This window comes from Nycticebus coucang, chromosome 3 (assembly GCF_027406575.1).
Source record: "Nycticebus coucang isolate mNycCou1 chromosome 3, mNycCou1.pri, whole genome shotgun sequence".
NCBI classification, from domain to species: Eukaryota; Metazoa; Chordata; class Mammalia; order Primates; family Lorisidae; genus Nycticebus; species Nycticebus coucang.
The window spans coordinates 70,301,640-70,317,811 of NC_069782.1; the positions used below are offsets into that span (position 1 = coordinate 70,301,640).

At 42.5% G+C, this 16,172-nt stretch overlaps 1 protein-coding gene across 7 annotated transcripts in view; it reads right to left on the minus strand.

The window, feature by feature from the left end:
• Positions 1–16,172, minus strand: part of EPS15L1 (epidermal growth factor receptor pathway substrate 15 like 1) — a 116,306-nt gene that overhangs the window by 74,239 nt on the left and 25,895 nt on the right. For all 7 annotated transcript variants that reach the window (XM_053583787.1, XM_053583788.1, XM_053583790.1 and 4 more), the window contains exons 5-7: positions 14,235–14,330; positions 13,399–13,461; positions 9,771–9,896 (exon numbers count right to left, since the gene is read on the minus strand). In XM_053583787.1, coding sequence (XP_053439762.1) covers positions 9,771–9,896; positions 13,399–13,461; positions 14,235–14,330 — 285 coding nt within the window. The remainder of the gene's footprint in view (positions 1–9,770; positions 9,897–13,398; positions 13,462–14,234; positions 14,331–16,172) is intronic.

The window sequence follows — 16,172 nt, forward strand, 5'->3', positions numbered from 1 at the left end:
TATTCAACATGAACAGTATTAGGTGAGTCAGAGTGCGCCTGAATTTGTGCCAAAGGTCAGGAGCAAGACCCATGAGTAGCACACCTAGGGCTGGGGATGGCAGGAGTGACACACAGACCTCCCACTCAGAGCCTGAACCTCCACCTGCCCCAACAAAGTGATCCTTCCCAGACAGATTTCACTCATCCTCTGTAAGTCTAGACAAGGAAGCACACACACAGCCATGTGGAACAAGACCTTGTGCACAAAGCAAACCCAAAGGGCCACAACTCAGACCTCACTAAGAGTGGAAACAGGCTGCAGTACAAAGCTGTACCTCAAAATACTTATATTTACAGTCAGAAGGAATAAGTTTCTTTTAAAGACAGGGTTCAAAAGAAAAAAGTAGAAGGAATAGGTCTAGAGTTTGATAGAACAGGGTAAGTACAGTTAACAATAAGTTATTAAATCTTTCAAAATAGCTAGAAAGAAAGATTTGAAATGTTCTCGACACAAAGAAATGATAAATATTTGAGGTGATATTCCAATTACTCTGATTGACTGTTACATATCATATGCACATCTCAAAATATCACATATACCCCATAAATATGTATAACCACTATGCATCTAAAAAAAATAAAATAGAAAATAAAGGTCAGGTGTGGTGGCTCACACTAATAATCCTAGCACTCGGGACGCTAAGGCAGATAGATCCCTTGAGCTCAAAAGTTCAAGACCAGCCTGAGCAAAAGTGAGACTGCATCTCTACTAAAAATAGAAAAAGTAGACAGGTGCTATGGTGGGCATCTATAGTCTCAGCTATTCAGGAGACTGAGGCAGGAAGACTTGGAGTTTAAGGTTGCTGTGAGATGCAGTGACGCGATGGCACACTAACCTGGGGCAAGAGTGAGATTCTGTCTCAAAATACGTATATAAAAATATAAAGTTGACTTTTGAACAACACTGGTTTGAACTGTGAGAGTCAACTTACACTTGTATTTTTTCAACCAAAGATCAAAAATACAGTATTTAAGGGATACAAAACTGAGGATACAGAGGGCCAACGTTTCATATGTGAAGGGCGGACTGTAAGACTTGAGTATGAATGGATTTTGGTATACGTGGTATAGGGGGGATCCTAGAACCAATCCCAAGTATACCAAAGGAACAAATGCACTTATATTTTTATATCTAATAGAAATATAAGCGATTGAGTCCTTTTTTTACAAAAAGGAATACACAAAACTTCTTCTAGGCTTGCAACAGAGTGGAATGTACCCTTCCCTTGAGCATTACAGGAAGAAAAAAAAAGTAATTAACAACAGAAACTCCGGGCGCAGTGGCTTATGCCTGTAACCCTAGCACTCTGGGGAGGCCAAGGTGGGTGGACTGCCTAAGCTCATGGGTTTGAAACCAGCCTGAGCTAGAGCGAGACCCCTGTCTGTAAAAAAATAGCTGGGCATTGTGGCGGTCACCTGTAGTCCCAGCTACTTGGGAGGCTGAGGCAAGAGAATCACTTGAATCCTAAGAGTTTGAGGTTGCTGTGTGCTATGACACCATGGCACTCTACTGAGGGTGGCAAAGTGAGACTCTGTCTCAAAAAAAAAACAAACTATAAAAAAAAAAAATAGAGGCTCGGCACCTATAGCACAGTGGTTACAGCACCAGCCACATACGCTGAGACTAGCAGGTTTGAACCCAGCCCGGGCCAGCTAAAACAACACGTAACAGCTTCCCTACAACTGGGCATGGTGAATCTGGGGAGACAAGACTCCAGGCACCTCTGGCTGGTGGGATCTGCCTATAATCATCCCTTTGAGGATACAGGAAGTCAGCAAGGGACCACTGGACCCCAAGAGGAGGACAAAAACAGTGGAAAACTGGCAACTAGTTGCGTGTGTTCGATCGACTTAATCCCGCCGGCAAACGTAAGTACAAGCAGCAGTGAGACAGCAAACCGGAAAGGCCTTACCTATGAACTGTTTTGGTGTTTTGGGACTTGGCACTCTGCCTTGGGGAGAGCTTGAGCAGGAGTGCGGAGAACTCTGGGCATTGTCTAGGGCCCCAGACTGAGCTGCTGAGCCGGACGGAGCTAACAGTGTTCGGCTGTGGGCCGCAGGGAGCCATTGTAAGAGAACTGCCCTGGCAAGCTCCGCCTTCAGGGTCCCAGAGCAAGGATCGGTTGGGAGCTAGTAACCTAGTGACTGAGCAGCCTAAAGGCGGGGACTGAGCTGCCATACAGCCTTAACGCTCAGGGGCATAGTGAGACGGATTTTGGCACACTGGAGCCTTGGACTATTGCCCTGGGTAGAGTGCTGTGGCATCACAGCCCATAGCAACCTCACACTCCTGGGCTTGGTGTCCAGACCTCCATAAGACCTGTGCCACAACCCCCGACACATGACCCGTGCCCGCCGGGCCTCCGCATGCGGAGGAACTGTGGGAGCTGCACAACCCTGCGTCCTCCCTCCTGTACCCTTCCTGCCTCCACACCGGCCCACTCACCTGGCCAGGGACTCTGGTAGCCACGTGCCCTCTGGAGCCCTCCCTGCCTCTGCACAGAGTCCTTCCCCTGGCTAGAGACTGCTGAAGCCGTGGGATCTCTGTGCCAAAGTCACTGGCCACCAGGCACTCCCAGAACCGTGTGCACTACCTCCCGCCCTGTTGCTGGATCCAGGAGTGCCACACTCCGGAGCTGCTTCCACAACCAGAACTCCCCGGCTGGGGCAGCCCCAAAGGAACTACACAGGGTCACTCCCTACAAAGATCCAGCAACAATAGAGTGATCCTGCTGGGGTCTAATCTTGGAGAGACACCTCCCCAACTCTGAGGACAGCCGAGGCAACAGTGAAAAACAATTATGAGGTGAAATCAACAGAAAAATTCTGGCAATATGAATAATCAGAGTAGATTAACTCCCCCAAGGATCAATGGGGCAGACACAGCACAAGATCCCATGCACAAACAAATAGCTGAGATGTCAGAAATTGAATTCAGAATCTAGATAGCAAATAAGATTGAATTAGAATTCCAAGCAGTAACCCAAAAGATATCTCAAGAATTCAACGAATTCAAAGACCAAATGACCAAAGATTTTGACACATTGAGACAAGAAGTTGCAGCCCTCAAAGATCTGAGAAACACAGTAGAATCCCTCACTAACAGAATGGAGCAAGCAGAAGAAAGGATTTCTGACACTGAAGACAAAGCTTTCAAATGCTCCCAAACTCTCAAAAAGGAAGAGAAATGGAGGGCAAAAACAGATCAGTCTCTCAGAGAGCTCTGGGATAATACGAAGAAAACAAATATTCGTTTTATAGGGATCCCCAAAAGCGATGAAGTGACTTCACAAGGCACAGAGTCTCTTCTCCATGAGATTATGAAGGAGAACTTTCCAGACATGCCAAGAGATTCTGAAATTCAGGTAGTAGACAGTTTCAGAACTCCGGCACGACTCAACCCAAATAAGACATCCCCCAGACACATCATAATCAATTTCACTAAAGTTAATATGAAGGAGAAAATCCTGAAAGCAGCCAGACGAAAGAAAACCATCACCTACAAGGGGAAGAATAGTAGAATAACTGCAGATCTCCCTGCTGAAACCTTTCAAGCTAGAAGAGGATGGTCATCGACTTTCAATCTCCTAAAATAAAATAACTTTCAACCCAGGATCCTGTACCCAGCAAAACTGAGTTTCATTTATGATGGAGAAATTAAATACTTCAATGACATTCACATGTTGGAAAGTTGCCATAACTAAACCAGCTCTCCAGGATATTCTCAGACCTATCCTTCATAAAGACCAGCGTAATCTTCCATCACAAAAGTAAACTCCCCAGAAAATTTTCATCAAATTCCAACTTCCACAGTCACAAAAGGATTAAAAATGTCCACCGGACTCTCAAAAGGCTTATCAATATTCTCAATTAATGTGAATGGTTTAAATTGTCCTCTAAAGAGGCACAGGTTGGCTGACTGGATACAAAAACTCAAGCCAGATATCTGCTGCATACAAGAATCGCATCTTACATTAAAAGACAAATATAGACTCAAGGTGAAGGGATGATCATCTATGCTCCAGGCAAATGGAAAGCAGAAAAAAGCAGGTGTTGCAATCCTATTTGCAGACGCAATAGGCTTTAAACCAACCGAAATAAGGAAGGATAAGAATGGACACTTCATATTTGTTAAAGGTAATACTCAATATGATGAGATTTCAATTATTAATATTTATGCACGGAACCAGAATGCACTTCAATTTATAAGAGAAACTCTAACACACATGAGCAACTTGATTTCCTCCAGTTCCATAGTAGTTAGAGATTTTAACACCCCTTTAGCAGTGCTGGATAGATCCTCCAAAACAAGCTAAGCAAATAAATTTTAGATTTAAACTTAACCATTCAACATCTGGACTTAACAGACATCTACAGAACATTTCATCCCAACAAAACTGAATACACATTCTTCTCATCAACCCACGGAACATACTTCAAAATCGACCACATCCTAGGCCACAAATCTAACCTCAGCAAATTTTTAAAAATAGAAATTATTCCTTGCTTCTTCTCAGACCATCATGGAATAAAAGTTGAACTCAATAACAACAGGAACCTAAATACCCATACAAAAACATAGAAGTTAAACACCCTTATGCTAAAAGGATAGATGGGTTATAGACAAGATTAAGAAGGAAATCACCAAATATTTGGAACAAAACAACAATCAAGACAAGAATCACCAGAACCTCTGGGATACTGCAAAGGCAGTCCTAAGAGGGAAATTTATAGCATTGCAAGCCTTCCTCAAGAAAACAGAAAGAGAGGAAGTTAATAACTTAATGGGACATCTCAAGCAACTGGAGAAGGAAGAACACTCCAACCCCAAACCCAGCAGAAGAAAAGAAATAACCAGGGCGGCACCTGTGGCTCAGTCGGTAAGGCACCGGCCCCATATACCGAGGGTGGCGGGTTCAAACCTGGCCCCAGCCAAACTGCAACCAAAAAATAGCCGGGCATTGTGGCGGGCGCCTGTAGTCCCGGCTACTTGGGAGGCTGAGGCAAGAGAATCGCTTAAGCCCAGGAGTTGGAGGTTGCTGTGAGCTGTGTGAGGCCACAGCACTCTACCGAGGGCCATAAAGTGAGACTCTGTCTCTACAAAAAAAAAAAAGAAAGAAAGAAAAGAAATAACCAAAATCAGAGCAGAATTAAATGAAATTGAAAACAAAAGAATTATACAACAGATCAATAAATCGAAAAGTTGGTTTTTTGAAAAGATCACTAAAATAGATAAACCTTTGGCCAACCTAATCAGGAGAAAAAAAGAGTAAAATCTCTAATTTCATCAATCAGAAATGGTAAAGATGAAATAACAACAGACTCCTCAGAAATTCAAAAACATCCTTAACCAATACTACAAGAAACTCTACTCTCAGAAATAAGAAAATCTGAAAGAAATCGACCAATACCTGGCAGTACGCCACCTACCAAGACTTAGCCAGAATGAAGTGGAAATGTTGAACAAGCCTATAACAAGTTCTGAAATAGCATCAACTATACAAAATCTCCCTAAAAAGAAAAGCCCAGGACCAGATGGCTTTACGTTAGAATTCTACCAAACCTTTAAAGAAGAACTAGTACCTATATTACTAAACCTCTTTCAAAACATAGAAAAAGAAGGAATATTACCCAACACATTCTACGAAGCAAACATCACCTTGATCCCCAAACCAGGGAAAGACCCAACAAGAAAAGAAAATTATAGAGCAGTATCACTAATGAATATTGATGCTAAAATACTCAGTAAGATCCTAACAAACAGAATCCAACAACACATCAAAAAAATTATATACCACGACCAAGTGGGATTTATCCCAGGGTATCAAGGCTGGTTCAATACACGTAAATCTATAAATGTAATTCAGCACATAAACAAACTAAAAAATTAAGAACCATATGATTCTTTCAATTGATGCAGAAAAAGCTTTTGATAATATCCAGCATCCCTTCATGATCAGAACACTTAAGAAAATTGGTATAGAAGGGACATTTCTTAAACTGATAGAGGCCATCTACAGCAAACCCACAGCCAATATCGTATTGAATGGAGTTAAATGGAAATCATTTCCACTTAGATCAGGAACCAGGCAAGGTTGCCCACTGTTTCCATTGCTCTTTAACATTGTAATGGAAGTTTTAGCCATTGCAATTAGAGAAGAAAAGGCGATCAAGGGTATCCACATAGGGTCAGAAGAGATCAAACTTTCACTCTTCGCAGATGATATGATCGTATATCTGGAAAACACTAGGTATTCTACTACAAAACTTTTAGAAGTGATCAAGGAATACAGCAATGTCTCAGGCTACAAAATCAACACCCATAAATCTGTAGCCTTTATATATACCAACAATAACCAAGCCAAAAAATCAGTCAAGGACTCTATTCCTTTCACAGTAGTGCCAAAGAAGATGAAATATTTGGGAGTATACCTAACAAAGGATGTGAAAGATCTCTACAAAGAGAACTATGAAGCTTTAAGAAAAGAAATAGCTGAAGATGTTAACAAATGGAAAAACATACCATGCTCATGGCTGGGAAGAATCAACATTGTTAAAATGTCTATACTACCCAAAGCAATATATAATTTTAATACAATTCCTATTAAAGCTCCATTGTCATATTTTAAAAATCTTGAAAAAATAATACTTTGTTTTATATGGAATCAGAAAAAACCTCAAATAGCCAAAACATTACTCAGCAATAAAAACACAGCAGGAGGAATCACACTACCAGACCTAAGACTGTACTATAAATCGATAGTGATCAAAACAGCATGGTATTGGCACAAAAACAGAGAAGTAGATGTCTGGAACAGAACAGAGAACCAAGCGATGAATCCAGCTACTTACTGTTATTTGATCTTTGATGAGCCAATTAAAAACATTCAGTGGGGAAAAAGATTCCCTATTTAACAAATGGTGCTGGGTGAACTTGCTGGCAACCTGTAGAAGATTGAAACTGGACCCACACCTTTCACCATTAACTAAGATAGACTCTCACTGGATAAAAGATTTAAACTTAAGACTTGAAACTATAAAAATAACTTGAAGAAAGTGCAGGGAAAACTCTTGAAGGAATTGGCCTGGGTGAATATTTTATGAGGAGGACTCCCCAGGCAATTGAAGCAGTATCAAAAGTACACTACTGGGACCTGATCAAACTAAAAAGCTTCTGCACAGCCAAGAACAGAGTAAGTAAAGCAAGCAGACAGCCCTCAGAATGGGAGAAAATATTTGTAGGTTATACCTCCAATAAAGGTCTAATAACCAGAATCCACAGAGAACTCAAACATATTAGCAAGAAAAGAACACGTGATCCCATCTCAGGGTGGGAAAGGGACTTGAAGAGAAACTTCTCTAAAGAAGACAGACGCACAATCTACAAACACATGAAAAAAAGCTCTTCATCCTTAATCATCAGAGAAATGCAAATCAAGGAGATATCACCTAACCCCAGTAAGAGTAGCCCACATAACAAAATCCCAAAACCAGAGATGTTGGCGTGGATGTGGAGAATGCCAGGAAGACTATGTTAACCACTTCTACACTGCTGATGGGAATGCACACTAATACGTTCCTTCTGGAAGGATGTTTGGAGAATACTTAGAGACCTAAAAATAGACCTGCCATTCGATCCTATAATTCCTTTACTAGGTTTATACCCAGAAGACCAAAAATCACAATATAACAAAGACATCTGTACCAGAATGTTTATTGCAGCCCAATTCATAATTGCCAAGTCATGGAAGAAGCCCAAGTGCCCATCGACCCACGAATGGACTAGCAAATTGTGGTGCATGTATACCATGAAATATTATGCAGCCTTAAAGAAAGATGGAGACTTTACCTCTTTCATGTTTACATGGATGGAGCTGGAACATATTCTCCTTTGCAAAGTATCTCAGGAATGGAAGAAAAAGTATCCAATGTATTCAGCCCTACTATGAAGCTAAATTATAGCTTTCACATGAAGGCTATAACCCAACTATAGCACAAGACTATGAGGAAAGGGCCAAGGAAGGGGAAGGGAGGGAGGAGATTAGGAGGGAGGTAGGGTAATGGGTGGGGCTACACCTATGGTACATCTTAGAATGGGTACAGGTGAAACTTACTAAAGGCAGAATACAAATGTCTACATACAATAACTAAGAAAATGCCATATGGAAACTTTACTTCTTTCATGTTTACATGGATGGAGCTGGAACATATTCTTCTTAGTAAAGTATCTCAAGAATGGAAGAAAAAGTACCCAGTGTACTCAGCCCTACTATGAAACTAATTTAAGGTTTTCACATGAAAGCTATAACCCAGTTACAACCTAAGAATAAGGGGAAGGGGGAAAGGGAGGGGAGGGAGGAGGGAGGTGGGTAGAGGGAAGGGGGTTGGTGGGATTACACCAGTGGTGCATCTTACAAGGATATATGTGAAACTTGGTAAATGTGGGATGTAAGTGTCTTGGCACAGTAACTGAGAGAATGCCAGGAAGACTATGTTAACCAGTGTGATGAAAGTGTGTCAAACGGTCTGTGAAGCTAGTGAATGATGCCCCATGATCATATCAATGTACACAGCTGTGATTTAATAAAAAAAAAAAAAAAGAAAATGCCATGAAGGCTACGTTGAACGTTTGATGAGAATATTTTAGATTGTATATGAAACCAGCACATTGTACCCCTTGATTGCACTAATGTACGCAGCTATGATTTAACAATAAAAAAAATAATAAAATTAAAAAAAATAAAAAACCAATGACAACTACAACAAAAAATAGCTGGGCATTGTGGTGGGTGCCTATAGTCCCAGCTACTTGGGGGCTGAGGCAAGAGAATCACTTAAACCCAAGAGTTTGAGGTTGCTGTGAGCTGTGATGCCACAGCACTCTACAAGGGCAACATAGTAGGACTCTGTCTTAAAATTAAAAAAAAAAAAAAATAGAAAAGAATGCAGCACAGTGGTTCACAACAATGATCTCAGCACTCTGGGAGGCTGAGGCAGGAGGATCACTGGAGGCCAGGAGGTCAAGACCAGCAAGGGCAACCTAATGAGACCTCATCTCTAAAAAAAAAGAACATTAAAAATTAGCCAGGTGTGGTAATAGCACACGCCTGTAGTCCCAACTATGTGAGAGGCTGAGGTGGGAGGATTGCCTGAGCCCAGTTTGAGATTGCAGTGAGCTATGATTGCACCTATGAATAGACACTGCACTCCATCCGCATAGGTGACACAACCAGACCCCAACTCAATCTAATAGAAAGAAAAAAATATTGAGGGCGGCGTCTGTGGCTCAAAGGAGTAGGGTACCGGACCCATATGCCAGAGGTGGTGGGTTCAAACCCAGCCCCAGCCAAAAACTGCAAAAAAATATATATATATTGACACATACTCCTACACTCAGCACAATTGAAAATGGGCAAGCCTAGACCAGGGGACTCAGGCTGAGTTCTGATTGTTCCTGGGTCCTAGGCAGCAATTTCATTTCTGAGGTAGCCTCCCCATCTGTGAGCTGGAAAGATTCCAGCACCTTTCCCATGGGTTGGGGAGCACCTGTGAACCCAACCCTGGGAAGCCCTAAGCCAGCCTGACTGTAGCAAGTGCTCAATCCACATGAGCACCCAACAATATGCACAAAACAAGAGCCTTGTTAAGTGTCCATGGGGAGGGAGAACAGCGCTGACCAAACACAGAAGCAGCGTAGAATGTGAGAAAACCACGCCCACACCCACTTACCCTGCCCAGGACGTCAAGAGGTAGCTTTGAGTTCATGAGGACTGGCTTGACTTTGTCTCCAGAGAGCAAACCATTGATGGGTAAAAGGCTTTCAAAAATCCCATCAAATTTGGCCTTTTCTTCCACCTAGTTGGAAAGAAAAAGTCTGAGTAAGTAAAAGAATATACCTGTGTGAGTGTTCAAATCAAGTTCTAACCCAAAGCCAGGCAAAAATATAGCTGTGGATCCACCACCACCAGTGGTTATAAGCACAAGATGGTCTTAGAACAGTCTCCATCTCTTGGGTTTCTGAAGTGACTATAGCCTTGAAGGAAAAAGCTCTCTGGCAACCTCAGATCCAGAAGCCAAGATCCACTAAAAGGAGGCCCCAGCTCTGGGTCTTGCTCTCCGGCCTGCTGCCACCTGATCAGAGCAGGGGCCTCAGTGGTCCAAAGAGCTCACTAGTTCCAGAGAGATGAAAGTGTGAACAGGAGGCCGAGCATGATGGTCATGCCTGTAATCCTAGCACTCTGAGAGGCAGACAAGGGTGGATTGCCTGAACTCATAGGTCTGAGACCAGCCTGAGCAAGACAGAGACCTCATCTCTAAAAATAGCTGGGTGTTGTGGTGGGAGCCTATAGTCATAGCTACTTGGGAGGCAGAGGCAAGAGAATCACTTAAGCCCAAGAGTCTGAGGTTGCTGTGAGCTGTGACACCACAGCACTCTACTGAGGGCAACAAAGTGAGACTCCGTCTAAACACACGCACACACAAAAAAAGAAAGTGTGAATAGGTGTTAGTGCTTCAGCAAATAATTATCAAAACCAACTTCAAACATAGGAAGTCCTCTGTTTCTAACAGTAATAATAAAGCTCCTCATGAACAGAAGAAGAAGCTGGGCAGGAGTTACAAGGCACAGCATCAACTACTGCCACTCTGAAGGATAAAACACAGGCAGTGTATAAAAGGGGCTATCAGTAAGAAGGCCTGGGCAGTGGCCTCCAGTCTGCCCTCTGACAGAAATAAAGACTGTAGTGAATGGCTAGTGGAACTAAGAGAGAACAGACCTCTCACCACCAGCCTGACCACATGCTGGAGCTACCAGGAGCACTAAGAAAACACCCTTAACAAGTATCCACTGACAGATGAACGGATAAACAAAATGTGGCATATCCATGTAACAAAACATTATTCGGCCATAAAATGGAATGAAGTTCTGACATATACTGCATGGTATGGACCTTGAGGACATTATGCTGAGTGAGATAAGCCAGACACAAAAAGACATACCGTATGAGTCCACTTCTATGCGGTTTCTAAACTAGGCAAATGTGCAGAGATGGGAATGTGTAGGAAGTGCAATGGCAGGTACCAGGGGCTGGGGAGTGGGGGTGGGGACAGAGTTTCAGTTTGGGAAGGTTAAGAAAGGTCTGGAGACAGATGGTAGCAATTGTTGCACAACAACATGAAGGCACTTATTACTGAACTTTATGCTTAGAAAATGGTTAAGATGATAAAATTTTTATGATGTGTATTCTGCCATAATAAAACATTAAAAATTTTTAAAAAGAAAAAAAGTGCCCTCTATAACAGAAATGTGAATTCCTGCAGACACTGCACACACTGGAGCTGTTAAGTGCTGAGAAGCCGAATGTTCTAGGTCTGCCTGGGATCCTCTCCCCACCCATCAGGCTTGCTGACTCAGTGCTCTGGAAAGCCCAGGCATGTTCACAATGGGAACAAACACTTAGCAGTTCAGGCTAGGTTTCCACTGTATCTGTGAATGGAATGCAGAATCTCTTTTTAGAACAGTCCAGCCCAATCACAGTGTCTGGTCCCTTGTTCCCAGATCTTCTGTAAGGCCTCTTGGGGTCCTTGACCCTATCCCTTCCAGGTGAGGCCCAAATTAGAAAATAGCTGTTACACTTTAAGCCAGTGGTTTTCAACTGTCCTAATGCCGCGACCCTTTAATACAGTTCCTGGGGGTTGTGACCCACAGGTTGAGAACCGCTGCTTTAAGAAATAATGATCTCGGGGCGGTGCCTGTGGCTCAAGGAGTAGGGTGCCAACCCCATATACCAGAGGTGGTGGGTTCAAACCCGGCCTCGCCAAAAACTGCAAAAAAAAAAGTTTCATTCTCAAGGAATAATGATCTCACAAGTGCCATTTTCCTTGACAAAGCTGCTATTTTTTAAAGTCCGAATCATGCATCCAGATGACCCCAGTACTGTGATCATCATTGGCAAAGAGCTTGATAAGGGAGGAACTTCACAATTCCATGGTCACATGAAACCTTTTCCGTGCCCTGTCCCTGCACAAACAACACCCCCCCCCCAACCTTTCCAAGAAGGGAACAAACCAACCGTATAAACCCCAGGACAAAAGTGTTTGGGGCTGGAATGGGGGTTTGTCTTTGTATAGCAAGAGTGTTATTAATATCAGAATTTAAACCAAATAAAAATAAGTAAATATGACTGACAATTCTCTGAAAAAGAAAGGAGGGTGAGGAGGTCTCACATTATCAAGGGGAATACTTCCAAGTCCCACACTACTTTCTTTAGGAGAAATACTATATTCTTAAAAAGACATCCCTCAGCCCGGCACCTGTAGCTCAGCGGCTAGGGCGTTAGCCACATACACCAGAGCTGGCAGGTTTGAACATGGCCTGGGCCTGCCAAACAACAATGACAACTACAACCAAAAAATAGCTGGGTGTTGTGGCAGGCACCTGTAGTCCCAGCTACTTGGGAGGCTGAGGCAAGAGAATCACTTAAGCCCAAGAGTTTGAGGTTGCTCTGAGCTGTGACACCATGACACTCTACTGAGGGCGACATAGTGAGAGTCTGTCTCAGAGAAAAAAAAAAAAAGAAGATGACATCCCTCATTTTTTTTCCTTTCTGGAAATAATAGTGCATCTTTCCAGCCACAACATCTTTTGCCTAAAAATAATACTTTAAGTGCTAAGAGAAGCCTTTCACACAGCAAACAGAGCATCAGAAAGAATAATAACATGCAAGGTGGCTGGAAATAAGGGAGAAGGCAGGGAACGCATTTGGGGGTCTTGGTGCTTGTAAGTTATCACAATTTCCTTTTCTATTCTGATTAACCACCACAAACAGCAAAACCACTGAATGTGACCTAGAAGTGCAAGACTTAAACTGCAGGCTTTTAAAAACCCAACTGTTGGGTGGCACCTGTGGCTCAGTGGGTAGGGCACTGGCCCCATATACCGAAGGTGGCAGGTTTGAACCCAGCCCCGGTCAAACTGTAACCAAAAAGAATAGCCGGGCATTGTGGCAGGCACCTGTAGTTCCAGCTACTCAGGAGGCTGAGGCAAGAGAATCACCTAAGCCCAGGAGCTGGAGGTTGCTGTGAGCTGTAAAGACACAGCACTCTACCGAGGGCGATAAAGTGAGACTCTGTCTTTAAAAAAAAACAAAACCAAAAACCCAACTCCTATAACATAGCTAGTCTCCCCAGTTAACAATTCCCAATTACAGTGAAGGGCCATAGCCTTTTCAAAAGATTCCCATTTGAAAAGATATTTCATCCAAACTCTATGGCAATTTACACACTGAGACAGACTATGATACATACATCCTAATCATCCTGTTAAATATTTCATACATCATAAATGATGTTCACTTACCCTCACAGCCCAATGGGCTTCTGCAGAAGGCGGTGTGACCATAAGAGGACTGCTTGTGTCGTGCTGAGAAGAAAGAGAAACATTTCTTTGTGGTTGGCACTGAATTACATCCCTAGAGGATGAGTTTACAAAGGGATATGCATTTCAAAGTGTTTTCCAAAAGGGGAAAGACCTTAAAAAGTTAAACCCAGAATTACCATATGACCCCAGGTCTAGCTATAGACTCAAAAGAATAAAAAACAGGTGTCTAAACAAGTCCTTGTACATGAATACTCATAGCAGCACTATTCACAACAGCCAAGAAGTAACGACCCAAATGTCTTTGATGGATGAATGGATAAAACAGATGGTGTCCACCCATTCAATGGAATTAGCTATGGAAAGGAATGAAGCACTGACACACCTGCTACAGCATGGATGAACCTCAACAGCATGATGCGGAGTGAAAGACTCCAGACACAAAAGGCTACATTATATGAGGCCTTTGATACGAAATGTCCAGAACAGGCAAATCTATGTACGGAAATTGGATTAGTGGCTGCCAGGGACTGGGAGAGGAAAGACTGATTACTTAATAAGGATGGAGACACCGTTTGGGGTGATGGAAATGTTCTGCCACCCATAAAGGTTATGGTACATTTGTGATGGTCCATAAAGGTGATAGTACATTGTGGATGTACTAAATGTCACCAAATTGCTCCCTTTAAAGTTGTTATTTTATACTATGTGAATTTCACCTTAATAACTAAAACAGGGAAGAAGACAGAAAACACTAAGATATACACACACACATGCAGCATTAGAAGAATGTGAACTGGAAGGATTTGGACACTCACGAACTTAGGTGGCGGCATGTTCAAATTCAGATTGCTCAAGGTAACTTCATGACCACTTTGTGCACAGGCCACCAGTCTCAGTGCAACATAGAAACCCTGCAAATCCAAAACAGTGTTTACCTCATGGTAATCATCACCCAGCTATCTCCAAAAGCAGGTTCCAGGGACAGAAGGGTTTCACTGCAACAATGAAGACTGTGCAAAAGCCATTTAGAGAGTCTGGCTGAACTGGACTCACCCTAGGAAGATCATTTAAATGAATATGCTAAACTAGATTAATCCCATTGCATGTGGAACACTGTACAGTTTCAGATAAATGTATTTTTCCAAAAATAATGACCTCTCAACATTTAGAAAATCCTATATTGTATAAAGTAGCAAAGTTAATATGTTTAAAATGACAAATGATGGACCAATTATGCATTGGCTTTTATAAAAAGCAGTGAAATACACAGAGTCACCTGAGGTTTCCCAAGTTCCCCTGCTCCTCCTCAGCAGCCTGATGTGAACTCTACCTCTCACACAGGGACAAAGAACTTGAACTAGGCTGTGGGTGCCTCCGCTCCTCCCCACTACCTCCTACGCCAGAACCTGCCATGCTACAGGCCTAGTGAACTTTTAAGGCATCACCTAGCTTTTCTTTCTCAATTGAGCAACTAGCCTAAGAACATGGATGATTTTAAGAATATAAATACAGTTATAGATTTAAAATTTAAAAACTTTTTCGAAGAGACATATACTGTATCAATAGCTTGGCACATGTAGCTCAGCGGCTAGGGCACCAGCCACACACACCAGAGCTGGCGGGTTCAAACCCAGCCCAGCCTGCCAAACTACAAGGACACACTGGATCAGCCTTTCTCAGGCTGATATCCACAAAAGTCCCAGTAGAGTATAGAGGAACATATGTGGGTCATTACGATAAAGTTTTGAGACATGCAAAAACCAAGAAACGTGGGCGGTTCCTGTGGCTCAGTGGGTAGGGTGCCGGCCCCATATACCGAAGGTGGTGGGTTCAAACCTGGCCTCAGCCAAACTGCAACAAAAAAATAGCCAGACGTTGAGGTGGGCACCTGTAGTCCCAGCTCGGGAGGTTGAAGCAAGAGAGTCGCCTAAACCCAGGAGTTGGAGGTTGCTGTGAGCTGTGTGACGCCACAGCACTCTACAGAGGGTGACAAAGTAAGACTCTGTCGCTACAAAAAAAAACAAAAACAAAAAAAAACCCCAAGAAACATAAAATCCGTGCAGATGGAAACAAATGAAGCCCTCCCAGCAACACCGATAAACCAACCAAGTTGACACTTGCACAGCTAAGTCAGAAAGGATGCTGTCCACTATGTTGCTTGGAATTGAAATAATGGACCATAACACAGTCTGTCTCAAAACCTCCATAGTGACCTACATACAGGGGTATTGAGTAAAAGGGAGGGATGTAAATAAGTTTAGGAGAACTGCATTAGATCAAATTAACAGGTTTCTTCTGCATAAGAATCGTAAGAACCTTTAAACATGCGCAGACATGCGTCATGAATCCCAAGGCAGGGAGAGACAGTCTTCCCTATAGACTAGACCACAGGCGTGACAACACCAGAAGTAACCTCCCTTTGAATACAATTTGGTGAAAGGCTGAACTAACTTAACTTAACCTCTATGACTACTTAAAATCACTTTTTTTTTTTTACTTAAAATCACTTTTAAGTACAGGCTGAATAGCCTCAACCAAAATCCTTGAGACATTGTTTTCATATTTTGGATTTTTTTGAATTATTGAATATTTACATCATAACTACTAAATGGACATCTCTAATCAGAAAATCCAAAATGCTCCAGTGAGCAAAAGGTTTATATTTTATTTTGGAGCATTTTGGATTTCTTTCTTTCTTTCTTTTTTTTTTTTGTCTTAGACAGAGTCCCACTCTGTTGCCCTGGGTAGAGTTC